The sequence below is a fragment of the Scleropages formosus genome, chromosome 3, assembly GCF_900964775.1.
Source record: "Scleropages formosus chromosome 3, fSclFor1.1, whole genome shotgun sequence".
Lineage (NCBI taxonomy): Eukaryota > Metazoa > Chordata > Actinopteri > Osteoglossiformes > Osteoglossidae > Scleropages > Scleropages formosus.
In genome coordinates this window covers 22,974,574-22,991,074 of record NC_041808.1, presented here as the reverse complement: position 1 = coordinate 22,991,074, position 16,501 = coordinate 22,974,574, and the positions used below count along the sequence as shown (strand labels likewise).

The 16,501-nt window shown below is 54.4% G+C and overlaps 1 protein-coding gene across 1 annotated transcript; it reads right to left on the bottom strand.

Moving 5' to 3' along the window:
- Positions 1-8,855: 8,855 nt before the first annotated feature.
- On the bottom strand, positions 8,856-16,266 carry klhl6 (kelch-like family member 6). The gene is made up of 7 exons (XM_029250505.1): positions 15,854-16,266; positions 15,459-15,624; positions 12,305-12,754; positions 11,767-12,004; positions 11,128-11,330; positions 9,448-9,661; positions 8,856-9,328 (listed from the first exon to the last, which is right to left on the bottom strand). The coding sequence occupies exons 1-7, from the start codon at positions 16,129-16,131 to the stop codon at positions 9,027-9,029; spliced, it is 1,851 nt and encodes a 616-aa protein (XP_029106338.1). The 5' UTR covers positions 16,132-16,266; the 3' UTR covers positions 8,856-9,026.
- Positions 16,267-16,501: the final 235 nt, after the last annotated feature.

Here is a 16,501-nt window from a genome sequence, read left to right as displayed (position 1 = left end):
CTGGCTGCTGCGCAAGCCACAGCGCCGGCCCCGCAACGAGCCGAAACCCTTAGCCGGGCTCCAGCGCTTGCCCTAGCCCGAACCCTAACCCTAGCTCCGGCCTTAACCCTACCTCCAGCCATAGCCCAGGCTCCGGCCCCGACCCTATCTCCAGCCCTAACCCTAGCTCCCAGCTGAACTCTGGCTGCTGCGCAAGCCACAGCGCCGGCCCCGCAACGAGCCGAAACCCTTAGCCGGGCTCCAGCGCTTGCCCTAGCCCGAACCCTAACCCTAGCTCCGGCCTTAACCCTACCTCCAGCCATAGCCCAGGCTCCGGCCCCGACCCTATCTCCAGCCCTAACCCTAGCTCCCAGCTGAACTCTGGCTGCTGCGCAAGCCACAGCGCCGGCCCCGCAACGAGCCGAAACCCTTAGCCGGGCTCCAGCGCTTGCCCTAGCCCGAACCCTAACCCTAGCTCCGGCCTTAACCCTACCTCCAGCCATAGCCCAGGCTCCGGCCCCGACCCTATCTCCAGCCCTAACCCTAGCTCCCAGCTGAACTCTGGCTGCTGCGCAAGCCACAGCGCCGGCCCCGCAACGAGCCGAAACCCTTAGCCGGGCTCCAGCAGCTTGCCCTAGCCCGAACCCTAACCCTAGCTCCGGCCTTAACCCTACCTCCAGCCATAGCCCAGGCTCCGGCCCCGACCCTATCTCCAGCCCTAACCCTAGCTCCCAGCTGAACTCTGGCTGCTGCGCAAGCCACAGCGCCGGCCCCGCAACGAGCCGAAACCCTTAGCCGGGCTCCAGCGCTTGCCCTAGCCCGAACCCTAACCCTAGCTCCGGCCTTAACCCTACCTCCAGCCATAGCCCAGGCTCCGGCCCCGACCCTATCTCCAGCCCTAACCCTAGCTCCCAGCTGAACTCTGGCTGCTGCGCAAGCTACAGCGCCGGCCCCGCAACGAGCCGAAACCCTTAGCCGGGCTCCAGCGCTTGCCCTAGCCCGAACCCTAACCCTAGCTCCGGCCTTAACCCTACCTCCAGCCATAGCCCAGGCTCCGGCCCCGACCCTATCTCCAGCCCTAACCCTAGCTCCCAGCTGAACTCTGGCTGCTGCGCAAGCCACAGCGCCGGCCCCGCAACGAGCCGAAACCCTTAGCCGGGCTCCAGCACTTGCCCTAGCCCGAACCCTAACCCTAGCTCCGGCCTTAACCCTACCTCCAGCCATAGCCCAGGCTCCGGCCCCGACCCTATCTCCAGCCCTAACCCTAGCTCCCAGCTGAACTCTGGCTGCTGCGCAAGCCACAGCGCCGGCCCCGCAACGAGCCGAAACCCTTAGCCGGGCTCCAGCGCTTGCCCTAGCCCGAACCCTAACCCTAGCTCCGGCCTTAACCCTACCTCCAGCCATAGCCCAGGCTCCGGCCCCGACCCTATCTCCAGCCCTAACCCTAGCTCCCAGCTGAACTCTGGCTGCTGCGCAAGCCACAGCGCCGGCCCCGCAACGAGCCGAAACCCTTAGCCGGGCTCCAGCGCTTGCCCTAGCCCGAACCCTAACCCTAGCTCCGGCCTTAACCCTACCTCCAGCCATAGCCCAGGCTCCGGCCCCGACCCTATCTCCAGCCCTAACCCTAGCTCCCAGCTGAACTCTGGCTGCTGCGCAAGCCACAGCGCCGGCCCCGCAACGAGCCGAAACCCTTAGCCGGGCTCCAGCGCTTGCCCTTAGCCCGAACCCTAACCCTAGCTCCGGCCTTAACCCTACCTCCAGCCATAGCCCAGGCTCCGGCCCCGACCCTATCTCCAGCCCGAACCCTAGCTCCCAGCTGAACTCTGGCTGCTGCGCAAGCCACAGCGCCGGCCCCGCAACGAGCCGAAACCCTTAGCCGGGCTCCAGCACTTGCCCTAGCCCGAACCCTAACCCTAGCTCCGGCCTTAACCCTACCTCCAGCCATAGCCCAGGCTCCGGCCCCGACCCTATCTCCAGCCCTAACCCTAGCTCCCAGCTGAACTCTGGCTGCTGCGCAAGCCACAGCGCCGGCCCCGCAACGAGCCGAACCCTTAGCCGGGCTCCAGCGCTTGCCCTAGCCCGAACCCTAACCCTAGCTCCGGCCTTAACCCTACCTCCAGCCATAGCCCAGGCTCCGGCCCCGACCCTATCTCCAGCCCTAACACTAGCTCCCAGCTGAACTCTGGCTGCTGCGCAAGGCACAGCGCCGGCCCCGCAACGAGCCGAAACCCTTAGCCGGGCTCCAGCGCTTGCCCTAGCCCGAACCCTAACCCTAGCTCCGGCCTTAACCCTACCTCCAGCCATAGCCCAGGCTCCGGCCCCGACCCTATCTCCAGCCCTAACCCTAGCTCCCAGCTGAACTCTGGCTGCTGCGCAAGCCACAGCGCCGGCCCCGCAACGAGCCGAAACCCTTAGCCGGGCTCCAGCGCTTGCCCTAGCCCGAACCCTAACCCTAGCTCCGGCCTTAACCCTACCTCCAGCCATAGCCCAGGCTCCGGCCCCGACCCTATCTCCAGCCCTAACACTAGCTCCCAGCTGAACTCTGGCTGCTGCGCAAGGCACAGCGCCGGCCCCGCAACGAGCCGAAACCCTTAGCCGGGCTCCAGCGCTTGCCCTTGCCCGAACCCTAACCCTAGCTCCGGCCTTAACCCTACCTCCAGCCATAGCCCAGGCTCCGGCCCCGACCCTATCTCCAGCCCTAACCCTAGCTCCCAGCTGAACTCTGGCTGCTGCGCAAGCCACAGCGCCGGCCCCGCAACGAGCCGAAACCCTTAGCCGGGCTCCAGCGCTTGCCCTAGCCCGAACCCTAACCCTAGCTCCGGCCTTAACCCTACCTCCAGCCATAGCCCAGGCTCCGGCCCCGACCCTATCTCCAGCCCTAACCCTAGCTCCCAGCTGAACTCTGGCTGCTGCGCAAGCCACAGCGCCGGCCCCGCAACGAGCCGAAACCCTTAGCCGGGCTCCAGCGCTTGCCCTAGCCCGAACCCTAACCCTAGCTCCGGCCTTAACCCTACCTCCAGCCATAGCCCAGGCTCCGGCCCCGACCCTATCTCCAGCCCTAACCCTAGCTCCCAGCTGAACTCTGGCTGCTGCGCAAGGCACAGCGCCGGCCCCGCAACGAGCCGAAACCCTTAGCCGGGCTCCAGCGCTTGCCCTAGCCCGAACCCTAACCCTAGCTCCGGCCTTAACCCTACCTCCAGCCATAGCCCAGGCTCCGGCCCCGACCCTATCTCCAGCCCTAACCCTAGCTCCCAGCTGAACTCTGGCTGCTGCGCAAGGCACAGCGCCGGCCCCGCAACGAGCCGAAACCCTTAGCCGGGCTCCAGCGCTTGCCCTAGCCCGAACCCTAACCCTAGCTCCGGCCTTAACCCTACCTCCAGCCATAGCCCAGGCTCCGGCCCCGACCCTATCTCCAGCCCTAACCCTAGCTCCCAGCTGAACTCTGGCTGCTGCGCAAGCCACAGCGCCGGCCCCGCAACGAGCCGAAACCCTTAGCCGGGCTCCAGCGCTTGCCCTAGCCCGAACCCTAACCCTAGCTCCGGCCTTAACCCTACCTCCAGCCATAGCCCAGGCTCCGGCCCCGACCCTATCTCCAGCCCTAACCCTAGCTCCCAGCTGAACTCTGGCTGCTGCGCAAGCCACAGCGCCGGCCCCGCAACGAGCCGAAACCCTTAGCCGGGCTCCAGCGCTTGCCCTAGCCCGAACCCTAACCCTAGCTCCGGCCTTAACCCTACCTCCAGCCATAGCCCAGGCTCCGGCCCCGACCCTATCTCCAGCCCTAACCCTAGCTCCCAGCTGAACTCTGGCTGCTGCGCAAGCCACAGCGCCGGCCCCGCAACGAGCCGAAACCCTTAGCCGGGCTCCAGCGCTTGCCCTTGCCCGAACCCTAACCCTAGCTCCGGCCTTAACCCTACCTCCAGCCATAGCCCAGGCTCCGGCCCCGACCCTATCTCCAGCCCTAACCCTAGCTCCCAGCTGAACTCTGGCTGCTGCGCAAGCCACAGCGCCGGCCCCGCAACGAGCCGAAACCCTTAGCCGGGCTCCAGCGCTTGCCCTTGCCCGAACCCTAACCCTAGCTCCGGCCTTAACCCTACCTCCAGCCATAGCCCAGGCTCCGGCCCCGACCCTATCTCCAGCCCTAACCCTAGCTCCCAGCTGAACTCTGGCTGCTGCGCAAGCCACAGCGCCGGCCCCGCAACGAGCCGAAACCCTTAGCCGGGCTCCAGCGCTTGCCCTAGCCCGAACCCTAACCCTAGCTCCGGCCTTAACCCTACCTCCAGCCATAGCCCAGGCTCCGGCCCCGACCCTATCTCCAGCCCTAACCCTAGCTCCCAGCTGAACTCTGGCTGCTGCGCAAGCCACAGCGCCGGCCCCGCAACGAGCCGAAACCCTTAGCCGGGCTCCAGCGCTTGCCCTAGCCCGAACCCTAACCCTAGCTCCGGCCTTAACCCTACCTCCAGCCATAGCCCAGGCTCCGGCCCCGACCCTATCTCCAGCCCTAACCCTAGCTCCCAGCTGAACTCTGGCTGCTGCGCAAGCCACAGCGCCGGCCCCGCAACGAGCCGAAACCCTTAGCCGGGCTCCAGCACTTGCCCTAGCCCGAACCCTAACCCTAGCTCCGGCCTTAACCCTACCTCCAGCCATAGCCCAGGCTCCGGCCCCGACCCTATCTCCAGCCCTAACCCTAGCTCCCAGCTGAACTCTGGCTGCTGCGCAAGCCACAGCGCCGGCCCCGCAACGAGCCGAAACCCTTAGCCGGGCTCCAGCGCTTGCCCTAGCCCGAACCCTAACCCTAGCTCCGGCCTTAACCCTACCTCCAGCCATAGCCCAGGCTCCGGCCCCGACCCTATCTCCAGCCCTAACACTAGCTCCCAGCTGAACTCTGGCTGCTGCGCAAGCCACAGCGCCGGCCCCGCAACGAGCCGAAACCCTTAGCCGGGCTCCAGCGCTTGCCCTTGCCCGAACCCTAACCCTAGCTCCGGCCTTAACCCTACCTCCAGCCATAGCCCAGGCTCCGGCCCCGACCCTATCTCCAGCCCTAACCCTAGCTCCCAGCTGAACTCTGGCTGCTGCGCAAGCCACAGCGCCGGCCCCGCAACAAGCCGAAACCCTTAGCCGGGCTCCAGCGCTTGCCCTAGCCCGAACCCTAACCCTAGCTCCGGCCTTAACCCTACCTCCAGCCATAGCCCAGGCTCCGGCCCCGACCCTATCTCCAGCCCGAACCCTAGCTCCCAGCTGAACTCTGGCTGCTGCGCAAGCCACAGCGCCGGCCCCGCAACGAGCCGAAACCCTTAGCCGGGCTCCAGCGCTTGCCCTAGCCCGAACCCTAACCCTAGCTCCGGCCTTAACCCTACCTCCAGCCATAGCCCAGGCTCCGGCCCCGACCCTATCTCCAGCCCTAACCCTAGCTCCCAGCTGAACTCTGGCTGCTGCGCAAGGCACAGCGCCGGCCCCGCAACGAGCCGAAACCCTTAGCCGGGCTCCAGCGCTTGCCCTAGCCCGAACCCTAACCCTAGCTCCGGCCTTAACCCTACCTCCAGCCATAGCCCAGGCTCCGGCCCCGACCCTATCTCCAGCCCTAACCCTAGCTCCCAGCTGAACTCTGGCTGCTGCGCAAGCCACAGCGCCGGCCCCGCAACGAGCCGAAACCCTTAGCCGGGCTCCAGCGCTTGCCCTAGCCCGAACCCTAACCCTAGCTCCGGCCTTAACCCTACCTCCAGCCATAGCCCAGGCTCCGGCCCCGACCCTATCTCCAGCCCTAACCCTAGCTCCCAGCTGAACTCTGGCTGCTGCGCAAGCCACAGCGCCGGCCCCGCAACGAGCCGAAACCCTTAGCCGGGCTCCAGCGCTTGCCCTAGCCCGAACCCTAACCCTAGCTCCGGCCTTAACCCTACCTCCAGCCATAGCCCAGGCTCCGGCCCCGACCCTATCTCCAGCCCTAACCCTAGCTCCCAGCTGAACTCTGGCTGCTGCGCAAGCCACAGCGCCGGCCCCGCAACGAGCCGAAACCCTTAGCCGGGCTCCAGCGCTTGCCCTTAGCCCGAACCCTAACCCTAGCTCCGGCCTTAACCCTACCTCCAGCCATAGCCCAGGCTCCGGCCCCGACCCTATCTCCAGCCCTAACACTAGCTCCCAGCTGAACTCTGGCTGCTGCGCAAGCCAGAGCGCCGGCCCCGCAACGAGCCGAAACCCTTAGCCGGGCTCCAGCGCTTGCCCTAGCCCGAACCCTAACCCTAGCTCCGGCCTTAACCCTACCTCCAGCCATAGCCCAGGCTCCGGCCCCGACCCTATCTCCAGCCCTAACACTAGCTCCCAGCTGAACTCTGGCTGCTGCGCAAGGCACAGCGCCGGCACCGCAACGAGCCGAAACCCTTAGCCGGGCTCCAGCGCTTGCCCTAGCCCGAACCCTAACCCTAGCTCCGGCCTTAACCCTACCTCCAGCCATAGCCCAGGCTCCGGCCCCGACCCTATCTCCAGCCCTAACCCTAGCTCCCAGCTGAACACTGGCTGCTGCGCAAGCCACAGCACCGGCCCCGCAACGAGCCGAAACCCTTAGCCGGGCTCCAGCACTTGCCCTAGCCCGAACCCTAACCCTAGCTCCGGCCTTAACCCTACCTCCAGCCATAGCCCAGGCTCCGGCCCCGACCCTATCTCCAGCCCTAACACTAGCTCCCAGCTGAACTCTGGCTGCTGCGCAAGCCACAGCGCCGGCCCCGCAACGAGCCGAAACCCTTAGCCGGGCTCCAGCGCTTGCCCTAGCCCGAACCCTAACCCTAGCTCCGGCCTTAACCCTACCTCCAGCCATAGCCCAGGCTCCGGCCCCGACCCTATCTCCAGCCCTAACACTAGCTCCCAGCTGAACTCTGGCTGCTGCGCAAGGCACAGCGCCGGCCCCGCAACGAGCCGAAACCCTTAGCCGGGCTCCAGCGCTTGCCCTTGCCCGAACCCTAACCCTAGCTCCGGCCTTAACCCTACCTCCAGCCATAGCCCAGGCTCCGGCCCCGACCCTATCTCCAGCCCTAACCCTAGCTCCCAGCTGAACTCTGGCTGCTGCGCAAGCCACAGCGCCGGCCCCGCAACGAGCCGAAACCCTTAGCCGGGCTCCAGCGCTTGCCCTAGCCCGAACCCTAACCCTAGCTCCGGCCTTAACCCTACCTCCAGCCATAGCCCAGGCTCCGGCCCCGACCCTATCTCCAGCCCTAACACTAGCTCCCAGCTGAACTCTGGCTGCTGCGCAAGGCACAGCGCCGGCACCGCAACGAGCCGAAACCCTTAGCCGGGCTCCAGCGCTTGCCCTAGCCCGAACCCTAACCCTAGCTCCGGCCTTAACCCTACCTCCAGCCATAGCCCAGGCTCCGGCCCCGACCCTATCTCCAGCCCGAACCCTAGCTCCCAGCTGAACACTGGCTGCTGCGCAAGCCACAGCGCCGGCCCCGCAACGAGCCGAAACCCTTAGCCGGGCTCCAGCGCTTGCCCTTGCCCGAACCCTAACCCTAGCTCCGGCCTTAACCCTACCTCCAGCCATAGCCCAGGCTCCGGCCCCGACCCTATCTCCAGCCCTAACCCTAGCTCCCAGCTGAACTCTGGCTGCTGCGCAAGCCACAGCGCCGGCCCCGCAACGAGCCGAAACCCTTAGCCGGGCTCCAGCGCTTGCCCTTGCCCGAACCCTAACCCTAGCTCCGGCCTTAACCCTACCTCCAGCCATAGCCCAGGCTCCGGCCCCGACCCTATCTCCAGCCCTAACCCTAGCTCCCAGCTGAACTCTGGCTGCTGCGCAAGGCACAGAGCCGGCCCCACAAAACCCTGAAACCCTTAGCCTGGCTCCAGCACTTAGCCTAGTTCGAACCCTTACCCTAGCTCCAGCCTTATCTTATCTTTCAGAAAGGATGCAGTCTTTGCCAGTTTGAAACAACACACGCACACACATTGTCTGATGCCCCCGGAGCCTATCCAGGTAACACAGGGTGCAAGGCTGGAGGGGGAGGGACACACCCAAGACGGGACACCATTCCATCGCAAGACACCCCAAGGGGGACTCCAACCCCAGACCCATCAGAGACCCGCTGCGCCACTTCACCCCCCAATTGGACACCACTTCAGTCCTTCTATTATATACTGTAGTTTGTGCTCATCCTACTGCTTGACTGTCATAACTGATGGGGTAGAAAAGTTAGTATATAAGCTAGTTTTTACAGAAAAGATTACCTTGTTTTTCATTTCAGTCCTCTTCAGTTTCCCCAATCTGGGCTTTTGTTTGAACTCTCATTTGAAACCTATTAATGATACAGAGTGTCCAGCCCAGTAATGTCTGAGCAATTTAGCTGTCTGTCAGATTATACATGGAAGGTATGAAGAGGGCAGGACACAGAGAGGGTGATAATTTATGCAACCAATAATTCACACACACACACACACACACACACACACACACACACACACACACACACACTTTCAGAACCGCTTGTCCCATACAGGGTCGCGGGGAACCAGAGCCTACCCGGTAACACAGGGCGTAAAGCTGGAGGGGGAGGGGACACACCCAGGACAGGACGCCAGCCCCTCACAAGGCACCCCAAGCGGGACTTGAACCCCAGACCCACCGGAGAGCAGGACCTGGCCCAACCCACCACACCCCCTCCATAATTGACATTTTCTCAATTTTAATTTCTGTATATTTTGCTCACTGTATTAGGAAACCCAGTAATTGTTGTGTTTTTTTTTTTTTATTAATACTCACTTTATAGTTTTTTACAAATGTTCAGTTCAGATCATATAAATATAATGGATGTAAAAAGAGACAAAATATAATGGATGCAATGGAGACAAAAATAAGTAGTATATTTATCTACCATTTACTCTTATGCAGCCATGGCAAATATAACAATGAGGTAAGGCCTATGTTTCAGTCACAAGTGCAGTTCCATATCCAGTACATTCCTTATTCATGATATCTTTTTCTCAGTAATCTTCAGTAACAGCAACCCAGCTTTTTGGGTACTCCTGCCCGTTAGCTTGTGTAGCGAGTTCGCCGATTTTCCAATTTAAAGTCATACAGCCACAGTTCCAGGCGTTACTCTCCGGATATGCGTGTATGATTTCCGCAGCGTAACACTGCCATGGTGGGACACACCACGGGGTAGCACACACTCCTCTGTCAGCTTCTTTGTGCCCGGGTCCCAACACAGCACTGTGGCGATCACCTGATTCCTTTCATCCCGCCCTCCTGTGATGAAGAGCTTGTCATTACATGCTGCAAGACCACAACTGGCTCTCTCATGGCTGAACTGTGTCACCATACTCCAGGTGTCCTCCAAAGGGTTATAGCAGTAGAGTGCCTTCATTGCGCCACCTAGCCAAGGAACAAGCAGAGTGTCAGAAACGTCAAACCGCAGCTTCTGTATGACCTGATCTGACCACTATATCACAGGGACAGAGACAGCTGTCTATTACAGCTGGTACGATACTAACCAGCTACAAAAATGCAATCTTTGAAGGTTACAGCATTTATACACTTTGCTTCAGTGGGCATTGGGGACCGGAGAGTCCATTTGTTGGTGCAAGGGTCAAAGCACTGGGTCTTATCTGTGGCCAGTTTGCCATTTGGACCCCCTCCAATCACATATAGCTTGTTGTTGTGACTGGCTGTGGCAAAGGAGCTCACACTCAGCATGAGGGGTGCTGCCTGCAACACACACAGAAGAGGAGAATGTCATTAGCATGTTACCAAAATGTTCCAGATCGAGGGAAAGGCTCGCAAAACTGTAATTCTTATTGTTGTCACTCCTTTTGTATTTGTGTGAAGCATTCTGTGGCATACCCTGTCAATAGTCGTATAACACCTATAACAATATGAAAAACTTTAAGCAATGAAAATATCTGTGGGTAGTAGGTGATAACATATAGGCAAGGTGAAACGAAAGGATGAAATCTGTAATATATGTGATGCTGTTGGTGTAGCAAAAGAGTGCAGATGGAATTAATATTTTCACTGGGCTGTCATGGCTAAGGGGGTGTGGTGGCGCAGTGGGTTGGACCACAGTCCTGCTCTCCGGTGGGTCTGGGGTTTGAGTCCCGCTTGGGGTGCCTTGTGACGGACTGGCGTCCTGTCCTGGGTGTGTCTCCTCCCTCTCTGGCCTTATGCCCTGTGTTACTGGGTTGGCTCCGGTTCCCCGCGACCCCGTATGGGACAAGCGGTTCTGAAAGTGTGTGTGTGTGTGTGTGTGTGTGTGTGTGTGTGTGTGTGTGTGTGTGTCTTGGCTAACTCTCCAGGGGTTCTACATGCTGTGCAGGTTGTTCTGTTCATCTTCTATGCAGCTTACACATGCCTATGTTATCAAACAACTCTAGTGCCTATTACTGGCAAAATGTAGGGTACTACAGATATGGAATGATAAATGGGTGATTATTAAAATGAAAAAAAAAAAGACAGCTCTGTTATCCTGACCATCCCAGAAAAAGCAGCACTGTTTATATCCATTTTGCTGTCAACTGATGGTGGCAAGCAAAAAGACAGCTCATTTTCCCTCTACAACACAGAATTTTACAAAACAAAATGGTGAAAATACTAAATTAATAAACTTCAAAATTTTTGTATCTTTGAAAATTCAAAACTCTGAAGTTTATAACTAGGGGTAGCCTACCAGTAACAGCAATAACACTTAACAGCACTTCATGCAGTCACACCTCAGGCACACACATACACATTTCCTAAACCGCTTATCCCATACAGGGTCGCAGGGAACCGGAGCCTAACCTGGCAACTCAGGGCGTAAGGCTGGAGAGGGAGGGAACACACCCAGGACGGGACGTCAGTCCGTCACAAGGCACCCCAAGTGGGGCTCGAACCCCAGACCTACCGGAGAGCAGGACCCAGTCCAACCCACTGCACCACCGCATCCCCTTCACACCTCAGACATTTAAATTAAAAGCATAACTACACCTGATGCAACATAAAACTAGACCAACAGGTAGCATGGCGGTAAAGGCAATGGACCTGTAACCTAAAGGTTGTGTCAAGATCCCCGATGAAACCTGCTGTACTAAATGAATTAAACTTTAAGCTGCAATGGATAACTGTTAGCTCAAGAACATGATGAAACTGAAAATGAGTCTAGAGTTAGCTGGTGATCATCTAATCAGGAAACTGACCTCTGTCCAGGTGTTGTGAAAGGAGTCGTAGGTCTCCACACTGCTGTGTCTCTGGGTGCCATCGAACCCACCCAGCACATAGACCTTCCCTGCCAGTACTGCCATTTTATGCCTCCAGCGCCCATTGTTGAGATACTCGATTTGGATCCACTTATTGAGGGCAGCATTGTACTTCCATGCTTCATGCTGGGTCTCCTTTCCCCCTATTCCAATCACACAAGCAAGCAAGGTGAAACTGGAAAATATGCTGAAACTGTGTAAAATCTTTATAATATGAATATAGCACAAGAAAATGCCTACAAGAAATATAGAAATCTTATAACATATGAATTACTACAAGAAAAACTCCACTTTCAGTCTAAAAATCTGCAAATGAGAAATTCATTTAGAATAGCTTTATGATAATAATCATTTTACTTTGAGATAAAGTAGTATGGCTGATTCAGTTTCTGCTTTTCGTGATGAGTTTCTGCTGCTCACATTTATGTACTGCACTAGAGGAATCTTACAAAGTAGTTCAGACTAGTTCATTTCAAACCACATCCAGGAAGTCTAAGATCAGTTATTTGTAATTTTTAAAGCCGTAAGATATTTAGAGCGTGATTGTCGGAGATGCTGTACGGTGTGGAGTTCACTCACCAGACAGGTAAACTTCATTCTGGAATGTGATGCAAGCAAACTCCACCCACTTTTTGTTGTCGGTCTCTGCCTCCATCTCAGTTATGGGTAGCTTGGCTACTTCCAGTCGACTCCTGCGTAGGGGGTCCAAGCAGGTCACCTCCGATACAAATTTTTCATCCTTAGTGCATCCGCCAATGATCATGAACACCTCCGACTGGAACTCCTGGACTCGTGGCTTGGTGCGCTCAGAGACAACCTGATTTGGCACACAGTACAGCCTATTTATGCCTGCAGATGCGCCACTGTGTAGCATGTAGTACATCGCTAGTGTATCATGTTTCATTATGTTGTCATTACTTTATTGCATTTCTCAGCAAATAGATATTTGCAGCTTCAGGACCTTAGAAGTCCAAATATTGACAATTTATTTTTCCCAGTTAAACAATTTAATGCTGCTCGCAATGCTAACACAAAGAGCAGCAGAGGTACCATTCCAAAGACCGGAATAACCCATGACAGTGACAAAAGCATCAACAGCAGGGCTCCTGGCACCTACCTCAGTCCCAGAGAGGTGGTACCTGCGAGCCTCCTGCAGCAAATTAAAGGCCTCAGGGCTCCTTCGCACAAGGGGGTCCCCTTCCACTTTTTCAACAAAGTACCATGGATTTAGGAGGGGCAGGCGTATGTGCTGCAACAGGCGTGGTAGGGTAGGCAGCCTTTCAGTTTCACGTGCCCGCACCCAGCGAATGGCTGCCTCAAACACCTGCTCCTCTTCCGTCACGCTCAGGTCATCGCGCTTCAAGAGGTTCACCAGTGCCTCCTCTGGCAACTCCAGAAACTCTTCATGGAGTGCTACATGGGAGAAGGCTTGGGAGATGTAGTCTTGCACGCAGGCCTGCAAGGGTACTAGCGAGTGGGCGTCAGCCAGCCTCAGGACACCAACACAGTTGTCTGGGAGGAGGGCGTTGGCCAGAAAGCTGGAGCAGGCTTCAACCATGCGCAGGAACTGTGGTCACAGAGAACTGCAGCATCACTCTGGGGTTTCCTTCCAATTTCTTTGTTTTGCTGCTTGGAATACTACTGTTGTAATTCTGTTAGCATTGCTCTACTGTCAGTCAGCAAAAACCTTGCACAAGTACTTTTTCAGACAATATTACCACTACTCATCATTAATCAGTCCTTATTTGTGCCTGAAAATAAACCAAAAATCAAAAAAACCACACACACACACACACACACACACACACACAGAGTCTGAAACCACTTGTCCCAAGTGGGGATCATAGCAAGCCACAGCCTAACCCAGTAACACAGGGCATAGGGCTGGAGTGGGAGGGGACACACCCAGGACGGGACACCAGTACTTCGCAAGGCACCCCAAGCAGGACTCGAACCACAGTCCTATCAGAGAGTAGGACCCAGTCAAACCAGCTGTGCCACTGCCCCCAAAAAACCCAGATAATGAAATTATTTTTTTCTGGGGAAAATTTCCAGCTTGTTCCAACTCCATCCCAAGTTCACTCTAAAATCATCCTAAATGATGCCTGATATCATGAAAAAAAGTAGTAGTGTAACATTAACCTTTTAAAGAATTCGTTCTTGGTTTGTTCCCAGAAAAGAAAAAAAAAAAATCAACAAATAATTTTTTCAACTCATCACCTCCACAAAGCTGATATTCATACTGGTCCAAAGTAATTCCCCCTTTGTTTTTTAAATGATCAGTTCTCTGAAGGATGAGTAATAAACCAATCTGAGATCCACTGGGTACATGGCATGTCTTGTGAACAATTTTCGAAAACTGTGTACGGTTGTGAAGGGGGTGCGGTGGCGCAGTGGGTTGGACCACAGTCCTGCTCTCCGGTGGGTCTGGGGTTTGAGTCCTGCTCGGGGTGCCTTGCGACGGACTGGCGTCCCTTCCTGAGTGTGTCCCCTCCCCCTCCAGCCTTACGCCCTGTGTTACCGGGTAGGCTCCGGTTCCCCGCGACCCCGTATGGGACAAGCGGTTCAGAAAGTGTGTGTGTGTGTGTGTGTACGGTTGCTAAAATGTGCATACATAACTTGAAAAACTGTCAGCTAAACTTTTCCTTTTAATTGCTCTGTTGTTTCTACAATCATTCAGTGAAATTACACAGCCAGTAAGGCCAACAGACACACCTATGGAATTTCATACACTTTCCATAATGCCCCACTCTCTTACAGCAACACTCACATTTCTAAACACACCAACGGATCAGAGATCTGGATGCAGACACACCAACTACAGCACATTCCTGCACTTCCGTTTCATTCACGAGGCTTTCTATGTTTTTTCTTTTGGACAAGCTTTGTATAAATTTTGATATACCGATTTTTGGTTCCACAAATTGAAAATTGGTTATCAAATCTCAAGAGCTGTTAAACCAAAATTTTGGATAAAGAGACTTCATAAATTGTGGATGCCTGTATTTGTCACCTTATAGTTGCTGTTTTTATATCTTGATCACCTCAGTGTTGCTGATGATGATGACCATGTCAGAACTCCACATTGAGCATGCATTCTGAGTCTATAGGATAATGGTGGGGTTATTTAAGGACATTTAATTCATGAAGGGTCTACTGCCTGTACAATTACTTTTCATAATGACTTTATAAAGTAAACTTACTATAACAGTGTCTGTTGAAAATTAAGGGTATGTGCCACATATAAATGAATAATAAGAAAATTAAAGCATAGTGCATCTCAGAATCTCTCACACAGCTGCTTAGCGCAATTTTCAGATTTGGTTCTGTTTATCACACCCAAATCAAATGTCGCGGCACTGACTGGATCACGCAGAATGAATAAATGACAGTCTGGACCAATTAATGATAAGAAGTATTAATCTCAAACTTGTTGACACAGGGTGTGTGTCCTAGAATTCACTGTCGAACAACAGAGTCCATCATTTGCTTTGATGAAAAACCCAGCAATTTAGTTGTTCATTAAATATAAGGGCTGTTATGATGTAACATAATAAGCATAGTGAAATGAATGACATACTTTGGACAATATTCTAACCTGACCTCATATCTGTTTTATAAGCTTTCTCTACATAATCTGCTAAAAAGAACTCCTTATCAATTCTATTTGCAGCAGCTCATAACCCCTGCTGGCAAAAACAGTAGTGCTGGACTAAATGCTTGTATTTTGAGATTACTGTATCTGCATCATTGTCTCTCCCTCTGTTGAATCAATACACATTTCTTTAGTCTGAGTTATACTTTTCTTAGGAGAAAAGCCTCTGCCAAATGAATAAATGTAAAATATAAAAGATTTTAAATAAGCAGTGCTGTGGAACAGAGATCTGCTTTGTCTTGGCATGCTCAGGTTCTCCATTTTAACCCAACAAGACCAAAATAAAAGCCTTCCCTAGACTGCTGCCTAGCAGTGACAGCTGAAATAAAGTGTAATGGAAAAAGTTCAAATAGTAGGAGATTCATTTTCACTTCCCCATTTTGCGGTTCTTAGACAGGGCTGGTAAGCTCTGTTTATTCTGCTTCTGTCACAGCAGGACACACCTGAACAAAGGGTGAAACTGATTTTTTTTGTACAATGGAAAAATTTTATATAAATATACATCACTCAGTTATGTACCAGAAACCAGTGTGATAAACAGCCTTGTGTGTTAATCCATGCCACATGAACAACGAACAAGAGTGAATGTGAACACACACAAGTGTGGGTTTGTAACCTGGAAAAGGCTTGCAGCTTCAAGGGTCTTCTGAACATTTTGCTTGGTGATGAGAACTTTGCTGGTGTAAGTGTAGTCCAGGAGAATCTTCATGGTTTCTGCCTCAACCCCTTTGATTTGGATCCTGTCTTCATGTTTCTCTCGTAGATTGTTGCAGAACATTGCTCTAAATAGAAAGAAAACAAACAGGTGAAGAAATGTTCCACATAGGAAAATATCGGCTGCAGCTGAGATCTCTATAAAGTACTGATATTGTATTTGTTTAATTTTATATCATTATCTAATAATTAATTAATTAATTGATTGACAAGGTGGAAATGAATCCAAATTGCAAGCAGTACAGAGGGTAATTGTTCGGTAATCCTTACTGTATTTGATTCTAAGGTTGGACTCACCTAAAATACTGACTGGCAGCAGCAAGGACCACTCGGTGGCATGCAAACTCCTGACCCTCCACATACAGTGTCACGTCCGTGAGAGAGCATTCCAAGCGTAGGCTCTCCAGGCCATTCTGGAGCTGCAAGGGGAAGCTTGAGTCATCAAGCTTCACCCGGCCATCTTCTCCATCCTCTTGGCTAGAGGTTTCAAGCATACTTGTTGTCTCCACTGGGCGTTCATCCTCTGACATCTGCTGCTGGTGTCGATCTGCACAGTTCCCGAAAGAGTTGGTCATTAAGTTTGTGGTTCCCCTGAGTGACTGAAAGTTGACGACTCAAAACCCACTTTAATGATGGATGACCATAACCTAACTAAGAGAGCACAGCACTCTTTTTTTCTACAAGATGCAGTCACAGCAGCTGCTCGGCAGACTTCCTGATCTTGTCAAAGAGTGCTGCTTATCTTCAGTCTTGGGTAGGTGCAAAAAAAAACAGGAAGCTCATTTGCAACGCTCATAGTCTTTGTTATGATTTGAGAACTTCTGCCAAAACTTTTCTTTAAAGTAATAAATGACATTTTCAAATATCGAAGTTCAAAAAACAAATATTCTATTAAAACTGTCATCTAAAGACAGATGTGTAATAACCATAACGAAAAGTAACAAT